Here is a 17,251-nt window from a genome sequence, read left to right as displayed (position 1 = left end):
ACCTGGCCTGACTGGTGGCAATCAAGCCTGTGATATCTGAAGCTGGCAAAATGGTCACCACTGCTGAAGCTGAGTAATAGGTATATATGTCTACTACCTATTCTTTCTACTTGTGTGTGAATCAGAGAATGTCCGTAACAAGAAGACTTTTCAAACTTGAATTGAAAAGCACTGCCAGTGGGTCTACCAAAGCTCTTTTCTTTGTCCATTCCGAAGAAACCTCTGCAGGGGCTCCCATGCTGCTACCTTTTGAAAGGAGAAATTCCACGGTGCTCAAGTGTCCTTCACAAGCGGCCACCATGAGGGGCGTCCGGCCCTGCTTGTCACTTAGGCTCACATCACAGCCACGGTCCAAAAGTAATCTAACGATCTGAAAGAAACATTGGAATTAAAATCTCCCTGCCCCACTTTCAATCTTGTGCTCTCTACCCAGGCAGGTTTTCCACACTTAAAAGCAATAAAGGATTCCTTCTTCAAATGCCTCCCTACACTGTGTGATTTGTAGGGCCCGTGCCATCTTTCCATTGTATTCCTTTGAACAGAATCTTCTTCCAAATATGTACTTTTTTTCACATACTCAATTGCTATAGCTGTAAAACATGCACATACAAGGCATGAACAGTAGTAACGTGGAGAAGGGGAGATACCAGTCACAATCAAGTCATGACCAGACAGCCACAATGTGGCTTATGGGATCACTGGGCAGAACTAAAGGAAGGGGCAAAGGTCCTGGGTCCCAGGGTGATGATCCTGCAGCTACACTCCCATAGGAGGGTGGGGACTGCAGGAAAGCATTCACCCACCACACCCCCAAGCAATCTGCTTTTCTAAGCCTCCTGGCTTAGTGGATGGCTTGACCTTCACAGAAGACAATTTTTAGCAAAGCTTCCTGGAAGACATTCCCAGCCTCAGCTCTGTACCTTCAACCAGTGCATGGCAATAAGACTGGGGAACACAAACAAAAAACCAGAGAGGTGTCTCCTACAAATACCATCACAGTGAGTGCCCTCTGGCACAGCATTAGTTATATGGCGACAACAGAAGGTGGAGTATTCCCATTGCTTTCTTGTTCTTAAGACACTGACAGATGCTTTCCAAACCTCCCCATGACTTAGGAAGTACTGAGACCAGGAGAGAGGATTAGCTAGGGCATCAGATAGACATTATGAGGAGGACAGGATGCAGATGGTATGAACCAAGCTCTTGGAAATGGAACTGAAAAGCCAATCTTGGTGGAGAGCACTGGTAGCTCCTAACAATTGCACTAGCATCATGATTCCGTGATGTAAACTTGGGTCTAGAAAATTCTTCCTATAATGTATGTAGTAAGATCCATTTGTGTGCATCTTGAATGTAACCTCATACCAGGCATGGGGTGGGTACGTGGCTACTATTTGCAAAATGAATAAATGAATAAATGACTGTTCTCGAAGATCTCCTATGCCCCTCAATTAGAGGCAATGGGCCACTCCTCACAAAAGAAACCAGGCTGAATCACAGTCCTAGACCAGAGAGAAAACGTTTCCTTTTCTAAAGAGCACAAGAGAACCACTCTTCTTCCAAGTGTGCTGGACAAATGGGTCACAAAATCACGACAACAAGTATGTTACAGCAAGTCTTCAGTTCTCATGACAGAAAACTAACCCTCCCTGGTTAAAAGGAGGCAGCCGCTGGTCTCCCCTGGTCACCAGCCTTGCTCTCAGTTAGGTTACCAGCCTACAATGGCTGACTGCGCTAGCCCGTCAAATGTTGGTGGTTATCGAGTAGAACTGACAGCACAAGCAGCAGCCAAGAATGTGAAAAAGACAGGGTCAGGGGAGCCGCATGTGACCCCTGGGGAGATGGGCGCTAGTGAGCTCTATCCCACCCATGGTTTCTAAAGCCTTCGGGGGCCCACCGGGTACCTGCCAATGCCCCTGGCGTGCTGCACAAAACAAAGGTGGGACTCCTCTCCTGTTAGTCTGAGACACAGCAGCTCCGTGCTCCAGCAGCAGCTCGCACACCTCCAGCTTCCCTCTTCCAGCAGCAGCAGTCAGGGCTGAAGGAAGGTCACAGGGCAGAGGGAGTCTGTTAGTGTGTGGTAGCTGAAGGGGGCCACAGATTCTTGGATAGTCCTCCCACTGCCAGGAAGGCGGTTCTGCACCCTTCCCTGCGTCCCTGGATCTGGGTGGGCTCTGTGACAGTTCTGACCAATGCAACACAGAAGGAATGACGACATGCCAGTGTCTGGGCCAGGTCCTGAGATGGGGAACTTCTAGTTCTCCTCGGAACACTCATTCTTGGAACCAGCTGCCATGGTGGGAGGAAACCCAAGTGGCCCTGTGGTGACACTCACAGGGAGAAGCACCCAGGCCTGTGTGTGGTTGACAGTCCCAGGTGAGCTCCCAGCAGCCAGCCAGCAACAAACTGGCAAGCATGGGTGTGCACCATCCTGATAACGGATCCCCAGAGTCTCGCTGCACCAGGTAAAGCAGGTGAGCAGAGGTGAACCATCCCTACCAAGCCCAGTCTACACTGTAGATTCAGGAGCCACTATGTTTTTATTTCATTGTCTTGTTTTGCTTTTTTTGTCCCTCCACCCACAGCAAGAGATAATCAGAATATAGTGCAACACACACACACACACACACACACACACAATCAGTAGTATTATCCAGTCCAGCCTCTTACCTTAAAGTCATAAATTTCAATCAGCAAGAACTAGTAATTACTGAGGCAGTCAAGGGCATATCAACTCATTCCTGTCTATACAGAGCTTAGAATCTCTATAACCAGTCAAGATGCTGGATTAAGAATGTCAAGAAAGCAAGAAAAGGGAATCTGATTGTTGGGGGCCTCGAGTGCTCAGGTAAATAGCCTAGTGCGATACTGAGCAGCAAGTGGCCGCTGGTAGTAGTGATGTTCTAGGAAAGTCAGCCAAGGATAAAACAAAAATAGAATGGAGGGAAAGAGAATACATTGGAAAGGTTCTCATGATGCCCCCACTTCAGTAACTATGCCTCCTCACCCCTGTCCCAGGCCATGATTCCTGATGAAGAGTAGTAAAAAGAGGGGTTTAATTGGATGAGGGTCCTCTGCTATGTCACATGAATGATCATCTAGAGGAAAGGATAGTCACAGATTCCAGGGACGATCCCAAGTCAGGACAACAAGACAAGTTTCAGTGGAGGACAGGACAGGAAGGCGCTGGGGAGGAACGACACCTCAGGAGGGAGCACTGACAATGCAGATGAGGAAGGAGAAGGTTGAGTGTGGTAATGTGGCTCTATTCCTGCTGCCTGCCTAAGACAACGTTGTCTCAGCCTCACACTTACACATGCCTGGCTTCCAGAACAGATCCAGTGTTGCTACAAATCAGTAAGACCTCTCAGTATGAAAATCAGGGAAACACAGTACAAGGCCCTTCACCAAAGGTGAAGTCCAAGTGATAATGAACTTATGAAAAGTACCCAGCCTCATCAGCAATCCAAGTAATTGAGAAATGGATACGCTCACACACACTGCTGGTTGGAGTAAAGATATCCACATCCCATCACACAGCAACCCCACTTGCAGACACGTGCCTGGAGATGCCCTTCTAGGGCACTGAGAGATGTAGTGACAACAGCCACAACTGAAAGCAGTTCACATGGCCATCAACAGTGGGGTGCACCGAAGTACGGCGCAGCCCAACAATGGAACACCGTACAGCAAGAATGACAAACGCCACACCACTGAAGGCAACACAAGGCACCAGTATCACAAACTTGTCATCAGTTCAAAGAAACAACACACAAAGGAACATGTATGGTGACTTGGTCATACGTAGCACACATACCCCACCGCCGCAGGCACCTCCTTTTAGAGGGCAGCCTGGCTCCACTGCAGACCGCAGGGTCTGTGTCCCATTCTCCTGGGCACCTAAGGGAGTCAGGCCTAGGGGAGCCAAGTGCTTACAAACCCTGCTTTCTACATGCACATCTCCATCCTTCTGTCCTCCTCAGACCCCTCTCAGGACAGACAACCACACCTACTCCACCTCCAGTCAGCCTGACCACAGTTCAACCCCAGGAGCCACATGTGCACAAGCATGCGAACCTGACACCTGGGCCTGATCTGCCTGTGAGAAGAACAGTTCTTCCAAGAAACAAAGAAGTGTCCTCGGACTGTTCCCGAGACACAGTGCAGTGGGGCCAGAGACTTTGTTCACACAGAGGTGCCACAGCTGCTCAGCAGATCACCTGAGTTTCCCATCCATCCCAGGGACCTGTGCCCCAGGAAAGTGAGGAAGATGGCAGGACTCATGAACAAGTGAGCGAATGTGCCAGGCCGGGGCCCTAAAGATGTGAAGGTCAGGCTGTGGAAGATGATGTAGAAAGCAAGCCCTCTCCTTCCGGAAAGGCAGTGAGCTCTCACTTTGCTTCTGGCCCTAAGTCCCCTGAGGCAGAGAATGTGTCACCAGAGCAGCTTGTCACTGGGCAATCTTAATAATGCTTTCCTGTCATCATCCATCCATTCAAAGAATTTCTTACAACTCTAAGAAGGGCCACAGTTAGCAGCTGCCATCTGCACTGCTGATTTTCTCAAGACAGAGACAAGGGTCTCGACTGCAGGTGCCATTCTTACCTGGGTTACCCTAAGAGGCTCACTGCCACTGACCATACATCTAAACTCATAAGGAATTTGTAAACAAACACCATAAAGAGAACAGTATTTGTATCAGTTTTATATACTGATGCCCTGGGGTGGAGGTGAGGGTTCCCATACCCAGAGTATCTGAAAACCAGTGCCCAAGGGGATCCTGTCTATACTATAGAGTCTAAACTAGCAGGCCCTGGCCCCAGCTGTCCCAGGCATGCCCAAGATAGTCCGTTCCTGCCATGGTGTTAACGTTAATGATTCCTAAATAACACAAGCTTTGGGGCACTTTTTAAGAGTGTTATCTGGATGGATTGGAACACGACCAATGAGCGGTTCAAGAGATGGAAGTTCTGGGCAGTGAGACACCTCTTGGACCTGCTGACCTCTGTAAGCCTCCTCCAATTAGGGATCTCCTCCTCTACCCTCCTCTGGTCACAGCTGACCACTGCAAGGAAAGAATGAACGAAGGAGCAAATGAATGAATAAATCCACACACACACTGCAGGCAGGGTCATGGCCAGCAGATATGCAGGACAGCCTGGGAAGGAACAAACTCAAGGCACTTCTGTTTGATGAGGTCCTGAAGCAGCAGGGCCTCACTAACATTCCATTATCTTCTATTTAGTAAACAAGTTTCATCTGTATTGTAAATGGGGCCTTTAAATCCGGATGTCTGGTGCAGCTGCTACTGAATTTTTGCAACAGCAGCACATCAGAAATGACAGCCCAGCACTAAAAATAGGGCCGTGTGTTTTATGGAGGCGCCAGAGAAGCCAGAAGTTGGAGCAGCTGATGAGCGGATGAGAGCGCCACCCCAGGCCTGGCGACAGAGCTGGATTCCCTTCTCTTCCTTTACAGCCAGACCTGCTGTGCATTTGGTGATTAACTTCCTTTCGAGATAAAGCACCTATATGCACAGGCTGAAAGAGTGTCACACAGTCTGCTCTGGCCTAACACCACCCACGCTGTGCACATCAAGTCCTAATGAGGTGCTCTCCTTTTCAAGTGATGTAGGTCAATAGGACCTGTGTTTCCCTTTTTTGCTCCTGTGAATACTTTTGGCCTCATCACTCAAAACCCCTGAGGCTAGAGGGCACCTCAAGTTCCACCAGCCACAGATTTAAGGACACCAGATTGAGAAACAAGCAAGACTGAAGAACAGTCAACCACATGCTGAAACAAACAAAATCAGGCAAGACTCTGCTCAGGAATTCCAACTATTCTGCTGAAAAGGCTGACCTATGAGCTGACCACCAGACTCTAATGAGGGTCAGTGCACTCTGTGTGGCCAGAAGAAAAGAGGGGTGGGGGGAGACAGGAGGAGCGGGTGAGGCTCTGGCATTGGGGAAATGCCTGTCTTCTGGCCAAAGAAATTCGGAGACGAAAGTGCGAAAAGACCTGGCACGAAATGGAGACTCTAAAATCAATGTGAGTGAACACATGGCACTTTTTATGACTCAAATTGGACACAATTTCTTTTACTTGCAAATTCCTTAACAAGATGGCACTTTTCTAATTAAATTCCCATGAAAGCATAGATCGTTTTTGGAAGATTCTGAATAATTGTACCTCAGCAATACTGTCCTGTCTTCAGAACAGGAGATTTGTCACAGCAGACATTCCTGTTAAGAACACCCAGTTGACACTCAATATTACGAGCTTCCTGAAAACATCAGTTAGATCTGGTTCTTTGTAAAATGGATCATTTCCAGGAATCTTTTACATATTCAAGTTCTCTGGGCAAAGGTCTGATTTACAAACACTCAATTGTCAACTTGCCAGGAACGCAGTCATTCCACAAACAGGGCTGTTTATAACATTTTATGGCAGATCTGTCACTCAAATACACAGGCACAGGATGGCTGGCTTGAGGGTTTTAACAATGGATCATTATCCCCCTCCTCAGATGTTTCTGTCCCTAATTTAGAGACCTTGAGAGAAGGGTGACAGGTCAGTGCACACAGTGGCGGCTCCCACTTCCAGACAGCGGCCTTTTCAGACACTCCTTACACATTGCCATGCCACCCTCCGAGGCCGGAGTGGAACACATGAGCCCAACCGTCTGCACCTGCAAAGGGGCAGTCATGCTGGCCCAGATGGCTGACAGAGGGACATGGGCAGAGTGGCTCTGCTTTGCTTATATATTTATGTTTACTGGTGCAATTTATTTCCTAATATATTGACTTTTCCTGTCTGTCACAAAAGTGAGTGGGAAAAAAAAAAAAAACCAAAGTGCCAACATTTATAATAAGCAGCAGGATTCTCATAAATGTCATCTAGTTGCAATCAAGATGGAAACCATTAGATAGATGTGCCACAGGCAGTGATGTTTGAACCTCAGCTGGAGGCTCTCTGGACAAACCCCACCCAGCTGCAAAGGAGGAGAACAAAAGTAAAGAGTGTGCATGAAATGCTGGAAAATTCTCAGCTATTTTATCTAAGAGGTCAAATGTAATCAGGAATTTTATGATTAAAAAAAAAAAATTCTTTGGGAATGGCAGCCTCTCTCCCTTGAATTCCAAAAACTGACTGGTTTAGAAGTTGTTACGAGGAAGTTGACCCCTGCTGTGTTTGGCTTTGTTTTCTTCTGAGTATGGGCTGGGCTGGGCGGCCACCCTGAGGGCCTCTGACAGGCTAGCCCCAAAGTTCTCTGCCCGAATGAATGAAAGTAGCACTAAACCCCAAACAAAAGGCAGGCAACACCCCCTTATCCACCTGCTAGGAGTAGGGCTAAGATTTATAAAAGCCAAACCCCACAGCCTTGCTCTGTTAGGCATTTGCTTCCTTTGTTCAGGGGATGGGAAGGCTTCCCTTAGACAGAAAAACAACTTCCTACAGCTATAAATTCTTCATCTCCACAGGGACGAGGCAGTTACTTAATGTAATTCTCAACAACGTAAAGAGTAAAATGAAATACAATAAAGAGTGATTACTCTTTACTCTTACTGAGATCTCTTAGAGATTACTCTTTACTCTTACTCTATTACTTACTAAAAAATATCACTGCATTGAGGGATGAACCCCTCAAAAGTCTCTAGCACTCCCAGCCCTGAACAAAGCCCCGCTGGGTGGGCTCCGTGACCTTATGAACGGGAAGCCAGCACCACCCAGATGCTCAGAGAGTCTCCCAAGTAATGGCTGGGAACACCGTCCTAGGTCTGACCCTGCCTTAGTGTTCTCCATTTGGCAGAAGTCCCCCAGGAGGGCCTTGGGGATGGAGGAAAGGATGGATGTTACCAAGCAACCGGCAACAACCAAGCATCACATGAAACGTTGACTCCCCATCATATCACGCCAGCTCCCAATGACCTACCTATGGAGGTTAAAACAAGGCAGGGGCCAAATCTAAGGAACCAGGACACTCCTGACGTGTGAAAAGTTCTGTAAAAACATGCTGTCAATCTCTGTGTGATAATTAAAGACTAATTAAAGACTAAACATGAACCTCAAATTGCCAAGGAATTCATTACAGAAATAAAATTTATAATTGCCACTAAACAGGACTTCACATGTAACCGAAAGTCATTGTTGTCCTTCGTTTCTGTAAAGTAACTGCAAACTAAGGTTCTATCACTTCAACATCCATTTCAATACTCTATCCAGACCAAATGTATAGTATAACTATGTAACATTCAATAATTAATACTAATTTATCACAACCCTAGCAGCATACTGCATCTGTTGAACACTTAACAACTGCCAAGCTCTGGCTAAAATACTATGGGTGAATTTTTATTTAATCTTGATAAGAATCCTTTGAATTCAGTGACTGTCCATTTTATTGAGGTGAAGGAATCGAGTCATAAGAGTTACATGATTTTCCCCGAACCCACAGCCAATCAATATCAGTCAGGAATTAAATCCAAACAGCTGAATGAATGAACCTGGATTCATGCTCTCAATCAAAACAGGAAAATCCTAACATATTTTAATATTGTATCATGATACCTATAAAATGCTTCCTACACTGACACTTCATGGCCCTTTAAGTTCACAAATTCATTTAATATACAACTAACTTTTATGAGGTAAGTATTGCTCATCCTGGTTTTATAGATGAGGAAAATAAGGCCCAGAGAAGTTAATCAACTTGCCTAAGGTCACACAGTTAGTGGGAGGCAGAGGTAGGATTTGAAGTCGGAGATCCTAACTCCTATGTTGTTGCCTCTGGGATGTTCCCCTGAAAAATATCCAACTAGGGGCACCAGGGTGGCCCAGTTGGTTAAGTGTCTGACTCCTGATTTGGGCTCAGCTCATGATTCCAGCGTTGTGGGATCAAACCCTGCACTGGGCTCTGTTCTGTGCATGGAGCCTGCTTGGGATAGATACTCTTTCCCTCTCTCTCCACCCCTCCTTGCCCCTCCCACCACACCACACACTCGTGCACGCACACTCTCTTAAAAAATATATATGTGTCCAACTAATCAAACAGACTATGAATGTTGTTTTAGATAAGAGTACCAGAAAACACTTTTCTTCTCCTGAAGAACTGTTAAGCCTTCTCCCACAGACAATAAGAATAATCTACAATGATTATGTTCCCTTCCAACTCTGGTCACATGGTATCCTAAGACCAAAACAGCTCAATGTAATGAACATTTAGGACACAGGAGCAGGAATATCTGTGCAAATCTTTGTGTCCTATTCCTGACATTATTTTTTCCCTATTCTTTTATGTATTATTTCAAATAAGTCTCCGCAAATCCTTTGAGGAATAATATGTACTATAAATAACAAATTCAATTTAGGAACAATTTCCTAAAACACGGACAACATAAATCACATTTCATACAGACTTTGTCCTAAAAAAAATCAGAACACAGCTTTTCACAGCTGTCATTTCTAAAGTGTGATGAGAATGCTCACATTTTTGATAGACCCTCTTACACACCACGTTATTTAAAGCATATGTAATGTGTGGTTCTTCCTTCTCTCCTTAAAGGGCTGAGCATGCCCGAAGGAGGACAGTTATGTGCAGGACTCCATGCAAGGGGTCAGGGTTAAAGAGGGCATTTCCACAGATATACTCTATGCAAGTTCACATTCAGCCCAGAAGGATGGAAGGAAGGAAGGATCCAAACACTTCAATAAGAATTTGAAAGAAACAATTATGATTTTTCTGAGGAAGTGCAGATGAACCACACATAGTTCTTCCAGGAGTGACTGAAATAACAAGCAACGGTGTTTGTAGGTAAAGGTACTCTAAGCTACTTAAATGTAGAGGAGTACAAGTTTTTAATGCCGAAGGCATCTGTTGTCTTTTAAGGAACAGTAGGGAATTACTCACAAGAAGGACGGACTCTGTGCACAGCAAAAGCACCATGAACAGAGTTCCAGTAGGTAAGTGGCCAGGTTACCGGTTCATTTGCAGCAAGATGCACTCTGTGGGTTTTCAACTTGCCCCACTTCTTGCCCCCGCCCCACGCCAACCAGTCCTGCAGGGCAGGCACACACAAGTCAGCTGATCTCTGCTGTCTTGTCAGCAGAGAGGAATGGCTCTTCATAGCACACCTACTCCAGGGCAGTGAGGTGGGGATGGGCGGTGCAAACCCCAGGGGTCTGCCAGAACAGTAAAAAGACAGGGTGCAGACAAACCCAAACCCCTTAGTTCTTACCCCCAAATCCGTCTCTACTTGAGGGTGACCTTCACGCCCATCTCCGTCCTTGCAGAGCCTGGGTTAGCCCCTCCTCCCTACATTCCCTCACTTTGTTCTTCCCCTTACAGGGTCCTAGGTTACCCCATCCCTTCTGCACCCCTTCCCCTTCCCTTCCAGGTCCTGAGCTACCCCCTCTCCCATATCCTCCAGGATCCTGTATTACCATCCTCATCCTGAGTTATCCCCTCCCTCACATCCTCTAGGGTCCTGGATTACCCCTCTGTCATGTTTTGAGGTCAAAGACAATCAAGAACTACTTTTGTTTGGATTGGCAAAACCTGGATTTCTACTCATCTTAGATACTTTCTTAAACACCAGTAGAAGAAGGGATGCCTTGACAAGGATTTTCCAACAACAGCACTGGTGAGATACAGAGAATCTCCAAAAATTGAATATCCTAGGTATACAATAATAAGTCACTTTGCTTTCCTCAGCAGGATACGTTTAGCAAATTCCTTAACATAAAAGTTCTCCACATGCCCCAAAAAGCAATGGACAAATGCTTTTTCTTCCAGTCTCTCATCTGAAAATCTGCTCTGAGATGCCCATACATCTCAGAATGTAGTCTGAATGCCAAAGTCAATACTTACTGAAGTTAAGTATTAAATTTGCTTTAAATTGTTACCATGTGATAGCCCTCCTCTAAAAAGCAAAGTAAAATCTGACCAAAGGGTCATTTTTCAACCCACAATAAGTCATCCTGTTTCCTGGGGTGCATGCACCATATTCTGTGGCAGCCTTGAGTGTGATAGGCTCAGCCGTCCATGGCCTGGGTCCACCAGCAATTCAGAGCTGAAGGACACCCCACCTCCGGGAGGGTGGGCAGAACCACAGAGTGGGAAATTAAAGCAGTTCCATGGAGACAAGAGGGCAACATCAAAGATGCAATACGACTCATTACCCCGGCTGCACGGTCCAGTAAGGAAATTAGTGTGAGCACCACCCTCCCCCAAGATGGGCCTGGAAACGCTGCACCCCAGCTGACAGGGCCAGGCCTCAGATTCAAGGTCCAGAGGCAGCGAGGTCCTACCCAGAATTCTGTCCAGAATTAAGAAAATAGTGAACTTTGATTAATACACATGCAGAACTAAGCTGCCCCCACCTGCTAGGAAAAGGGAAGGCCATGGAGCTGAATAATCTACTCAATTTACAGTGAAGTAGATTCTGCTCTTCTTAGAGAGGAAACTAAGGGGTTTTAAATAACTTTGACATTAAAAAACCATGGTATTTACAATGACTAAACTTCTTTAGGAAGTACTAACTAGCCAACTAAAGTATTTTGCCAACTGCAATAGCATGAGCAACATAAAAGACACTTTAGAGGAGGTATTTCAGCCAGACTTCTCACTCCCCCTGACAGAGCATCACCCCCTTGCAGAAATTAGGGCAGGGGAGCCCTGGGAGCAGTCAGCCCATGGGCATGACAGCATCCTGTCTGGGCACGAAGCCCAGGGCCCCAGGCCTGCTGACAGACCAGCCAGCGAGCAATAAGAAGGACTTCCCAGGGAACAACAGTATGAGCACACAGCACATCCAGGGTGAGCAGTCAGGCTCGCAGTGCAGGGAGGGGGACATTAAGCATGGGCTGGCACAGGCCACTCTGTGCTATCAGCCATGCCCACACCACGTCTGGCTGTTGACAGCTATGTCCCCAAAGGTGCAATCCAGCACCCAACTACACCCTCAGCACACCTGCAGCACCAGTGACTCAGACAAGAGTTTCTAAGCCAGCCTGGAATCCAGCAGGACACAGTCTGTGCTATGACAGACACAAGGAAACCAGAAGATTAGCGCCTTATGAGCCACCAGGCTCCTTACCCCTCCCCACCCCAACAACAAAATTTCTCCCAAATTATTCTGCAAGGTTAATGTTACTTGCCCGAAAACTGTATGTTTTTTAGAAATTTTTTTTAACTTTTTTTTTTTGAGAAAGAGACAGAGAGAAAGAGAGAGAGACAGAGTGTGAGTGGGGGAGGGGCAGAGAGAATCCAAAGTAGGCTCCAGGCTCTGGCTGTTGGCACAGAGCCTGATGCGGGGCTTGAACCCACAAACCATAGCATCATGACCTGAGCCAAAGTTAGATGCTTAATGGACTGAGCCACTCAGGCACCCCTGGTTTTGTTTTCTTTAAACCCACTTGTTCACTCAGCCAACACCCATGTGACAAGCACCCAAAAGGCCAGTATCTAGTGGCTACCAGGTTTCGGGGCACAGAGTACATTTCCAACATCACAGGAGGTTCGGTTAGACAATACTAGATTAAATAGTTGCTGTTCACACAGGTAAGCACAAGAGACAGGAAAATTTCTGCTCTCCTAAAGCCTACCATTTGGGAAAACCCACTTCTGACCAAATCAACATCAATAATCAAATTCATAAATGGTCAACTGTAAAGTGACCCAAAACAGTCACGGGTGGGGAAGGCCCTGCTTACAAGACAGGCACATCTGCACGTAAAATGGCAAATGCTAACATAGAAGAGCCTCTATCTCCCTATAAAGAATAAGAAATTCCGACCAGAAACACAGACAATAGGCTCACAGACTTGAGAGTTGCCTGCAGCTTGGAAACACAGTTCCTCTGACAATTTGCAACAGCATGAGGTCACCAGTTAGGCATCTCTGATCATTTCAGTTTGGGCTAATCCACAACAAACATGGATATGGAAACAGTAACTTAGGCCGGGACTTCGTGGGAGCGATTACTTGTCATGGCTGAGGAATGCCTGAAACAGAGATAACACAAGCATCTGATGGGTTCTTGTCATCTTCCAGGCCGCCCTGGAAGCAGGGCCCTGAGATGGCCTGGCCACGCCTGGGAATGTCATGGAGCAAAGGGGCTCCACAGCCTGGAGGGCAGAGCTGTGGGTGGCCGCACGCGTCAGCAGCCCCCTCCTCGGTGGCTTGGTGCTTTCTGACAAGTCCCACCACTTCTTCCACCAGAGGGGAAGTGCTAAGAAGCTACCAGACTACATAGCAGGTTTTCCAAGGGCTGGACCCTATAAATAGCAACCAGACAGGAAAAGCAAATGGCCCCAGATGCTGGTGAAAGGGGGACCTACATAAGTTAAGCTCTCTATTCTCTAAAACCAGTAGAGATATCCTTTTTAAGTTTTCTAAAAACTGCGGTTTACTACAATAAACCTCCAAATTAAATATTGTTATTATTTTAGATGAGCATCTTTAAAATCTGTTATACTTTTTTGTCTCTTAAAACTCAAGATAGAAACCATGGGCACCTGGGTGTCTTGTCCCGTTAAGTGTCAGACTTTGGCTCAGGTCATGACCTCACGGTTTGTGGGTTCAAGCCCCACCTCGGGCTCTCTGCTGTTAGTGTGGAGACAGCTTTGGATCCTCTGTCTCCCTCTTTCTGCCCCCCCCCCACTCTCTCGCTCTCAAAAATAAAGATTAAAAATAATAATAATGCTAAGATAGGAACCATCCTCTTCTGTGACGACATTTGAGGACTGTCGGTCATCAGCAGGGAGATGCTCAGGGTACAGAAGGCATAGGACTGTCCCTACTCCCACCAACCCCACAGGGACTGGCCTGAGTGACCAGGGGTCTCTATGGGTCTGTTGTTCCCTGTGTTCCCTCCTCTCTGGCTGTCAGCTGTCATCACCTGTCACCGATGACATGCAACTTCTAATCAGCAAAAGGCATAAAAATGACATTTTTGCAATATAAAGGAGATACACAGGGAGCACAAGGGTCTCTCCTGGCAGAAAAGTGGGGAAGGATTTTGTGCACAGATTTAGCCCTCCCACTTCTAGAACTGGCTGTGAGAGGACGACAGGTAGCTGCCATCTGCAAACAGGGGGGTGTCAGTGCACAGAAATAGAATGGGAAGGGGAGCCAAAAACAGACCAAGGAGACCCTCCCTGGTTACCCCATCAGCTGGTATTTTAAAGCCAAGCTGTTCATAACTAAATGTATACTCAACAGACCTGTATAAGCTTCTACAAGGGTTCAAAGAGAAATACTGAACCACTTTATTCATACAATGCTTCCAGTTTTTCTGTCATCTTCCCACACCCCTGACAGGCTCACTCACAGGATCCTGCTCCCGGGCTGTGGCTGGAGACAGACAAGCTTCACGCTTGGTGCTTTAGACACAGAGCACCACTAACCACACCCAGGAATGAGGACCAAACAAAACCAGGAAGCAAAATAACTGCTTTTACTTCCAAGGGTCCCAGCAAAGAGAAACAGTGCACATAGTGGGGCAGTCCACACAGTCTGGGGACCTGCCTGGTTGCTGCTTGGTAAGAACAAGGAACAGGAGCGGACCCACACACGCATGCTATCGTTACCAGGGCCTTCTGTTCCAGAAGGCATTCGGGCTCAGGTACTGTAGACACTTCGTGGCCAATCCCAAACACAGACCACCCAATCTGGACACGTGCAGATGTGCCCTCATCTAAAATATCCTCTGCGAGATTCCAAAGTATTCTTTTGACAAGCACAGACCTGGAATTGGGAGGACCTGGGGTACGAGACATTAATGGTCATTTTTGAAGGAACACAGGAGAAAGATCCCAAGGAGAAAAATGGAGCAAAGGCAAGACTGGTTTTATTGACACACAGTCTACACACAGTCACAGGGTCCCCCTGAGCCTGAGAAACAGTGCTTAGCTTTTTCTTTGGTTTAAATTTAGTTTTAAAAAGTCTCTCAAACTTTTGGCTGATGAAATTTCCCCTAATGCCCGAGGAAGAGTGTGAGCTGCTTCTCAGGCTGCAGAGTGATCTGAGCGCTGGGCACCAGCCTTTGGACGACACTGGCTGAAACATTACTCATCTTCTCATCAAGGCTGATGGGAGAGCTGTAGTTTCTCTTAGGGGTCTCCCCTCAGAGTCCCACGGGGGAGAGCAGAGCGGGAAGAATACTGAAATTCAGGACTGGTCATCAGAGACAAAACAATGCTCACACAGCACCCTCAAAGGCAGCCCTTCTCAGGGAAAAAAAAAAAGTCAACGTTAAAGATCACAGATTCCGTTTCTCCTAAGTGAGTGCCACGGTTACTATTAGCACTCAACCCCATCGCCATCATGGGTACTTCTCACGTGTCCCATCCCCAAGTCAGGCCCTTTAGACAACGTTCTACAGAGGTTCTCTTCTTGCCCTGAAGCCATGTCACCTCAAACGCTTGTTTGAGAAAACAAGAAAAAAGAGTCCCAGTCTCATCCCAGAACTAATGAACCAGAATTTCTAGATGCAAGTGAATCATGTCAGGCTGGGGGGGTGTCTTATCACTGGGTACATTCATTTGGGCAAGACTGACTTATCTCATTTAGTCTTTGCCCCAATCCTAGAAAGCGGGTACTATTTACCTCATTTGACAAGGAGGCAAAGTAACTCATCCAAAGTTATTTAACCAGGCAATTGAAGGGCAGGGATTCAGACGTTCTGGCTCAGCACAAAGCAGGGTCATGCACTGACCTGGTCTGCTACCCACAACACAATATGGAAGTGGATGGACACTTTTCTTTTGCCAAATTACAAAGCAACCTGTGCTATTTAAATGGGTGGAGGAAAGACTCTGTGGAATCAAGAGTATTTAATTTTAAATTATTATATATATATATAATATATATAAATATATATATATAAATAAATTTATTAATATTTAAATCTATACACGTTGAGCCCAAGCATAATTGAACCCCATTTGGGGTCCTGCCCTCTCCTTGGAACATGGCGCAGGCCACCCCCTCCCGACGTACCACAAACTAGCTTTATAAACCACGCACACGGCAGCAGCCTCAGAGAGAGGGCACCAGGAGGCTCTGAAGTGCAGGCCTGTACTTCCTGCTGGGGAACTCTGAGGTGTTTCCAAGTATGAGTTACCTGATAAACTCGACACACTACCATTTGGCTTGTTAGGAACAATTGAGAAGCATCTGGAAATAATTCTATGCAGGCAGAAACAGAAGTCATATGCAGCCATCCTTGTGTTATTGTACTCATTTTATTGTACTTCTCATATACTGTGTTTTTTTACAAATTGAAAGTCTGTGGCAACCCTGAGGTGAGAAAGGTTTGTTTTCATAGCAGTTGCTTAGCTTGTGTCTCTGTGTCATGTTTTGGTAATTCTTGCAATATTTCAACTTTTTCATGATTATATTTGTTATGGTGACTTGGGATCAATGATTATGACTCCCTAAAACCTTAGAGGACAGGTTTTTTTTTTTTTTGCAAAAAGTATTTAAAAGAATTTTTTTATGTTGATTTTTGAGAGAAAGAAACAGAGTATGAGTGGGGGAAGGGCAGAGAGAGAGGGAAACACAGAATCTGAAGCAGGCTCCAGGCTCCGAGCTGTCAGCACACAGCCTGACACGGGGCTCGAACCCACAAACCAGGAGATCATGACCTAAGCTGAAGTTGGATGCTAAACCGATGGAGCCAGCCAGGAACCCCTCAAAAAATATTTTTAAATTAAGGTCTGTACATTTTTTTTTACGACATAATGCTACTACACACTTAGTAGACTACAGTCTAGTGTGAATATAACATTTTATGGACTGGGAAACCAAAAAACTCATTTGACATGCTTTATTGTGATATTTGCTTTATTGTGGTGGTCTGGAGCCAAACCTGCAATGTCTCCGAGGTATGCCTGTACACTAGGCGTGCACACACACACACACACACACACACACACACACACACACACACGACAGCCCAGAAATGCATTTAGCACTCTTGGTTACATCTATTAAACAACAACTCATAACTTAAAGTCTTATATTTTGAATACCAATTCGGTCAAATGGAAAATTTCAAAGCAGCGTTAGCTGTGTTAATCTGACAAATAACCAACTCAGATCTTCATTATGATGCACTCACCTGGGGCTCCCCTCCCACACTTCAGTTAAATACATATATCCACGCCAGCGAAAAGGGACCTGGCAGCTTGTATTCAGGAGTTGAGAGAGGCCCCACAAGGCTGGAGTCCTGCTCTCATTCTATAAGGC

General features: G+C 46.2%; 1 protein-coding gene across 16 annotated transcripts in view; it reads right to left on the bottom strand.

The window, feature by feature from the left end:
• TANC1 (tetratricopeptide repeat, ankyrin repeat and coiled-coil containing 1) overlaps window positions 1–17,251 on the bottom strand; it is a 242,412-nt gene that overhangs the window by 12,045 nt on the left and 213,116 nt on the right. For all 16 annotated transcript variants that reach the window (XM_086718668.1, XM_086718675.1, XM_086718667.1 and 13 more), the window contains 2 exons: window positions 1,905–2,038; window positions 247–370 (listed from right to left, as the gene is read on the bottom strand). In XM_086718668.1, the coding sequence (XP_086574794.1) occupies window positions 247–370; window positions 1,905–2,038 (258 nt within the window). The remainder of the gene's footprint in view (window positions 1–246; window positions 371–1,904; window positions 2,039–17,251) is intronic.

The sequence above is a fragment of the Puma concolor genome, chromosome C1, assembly GCF_028749965.1.
Source record: "Puma concolor isolate L17-30 chromosome C1, mPumCon1.1.hap2, whole genome shotgun sequence".
Lineage (NCBI taxonomy): Eukaryota > Metazoa > Chordata > Mammalia > Carnivora > Felidae > Puma > Puma concolor.
The sequence above is the reverse complement of the archived record's forward strand: the minus strand, read 5'-3'. Positions and strand labels throughout refer to the sequence as shown.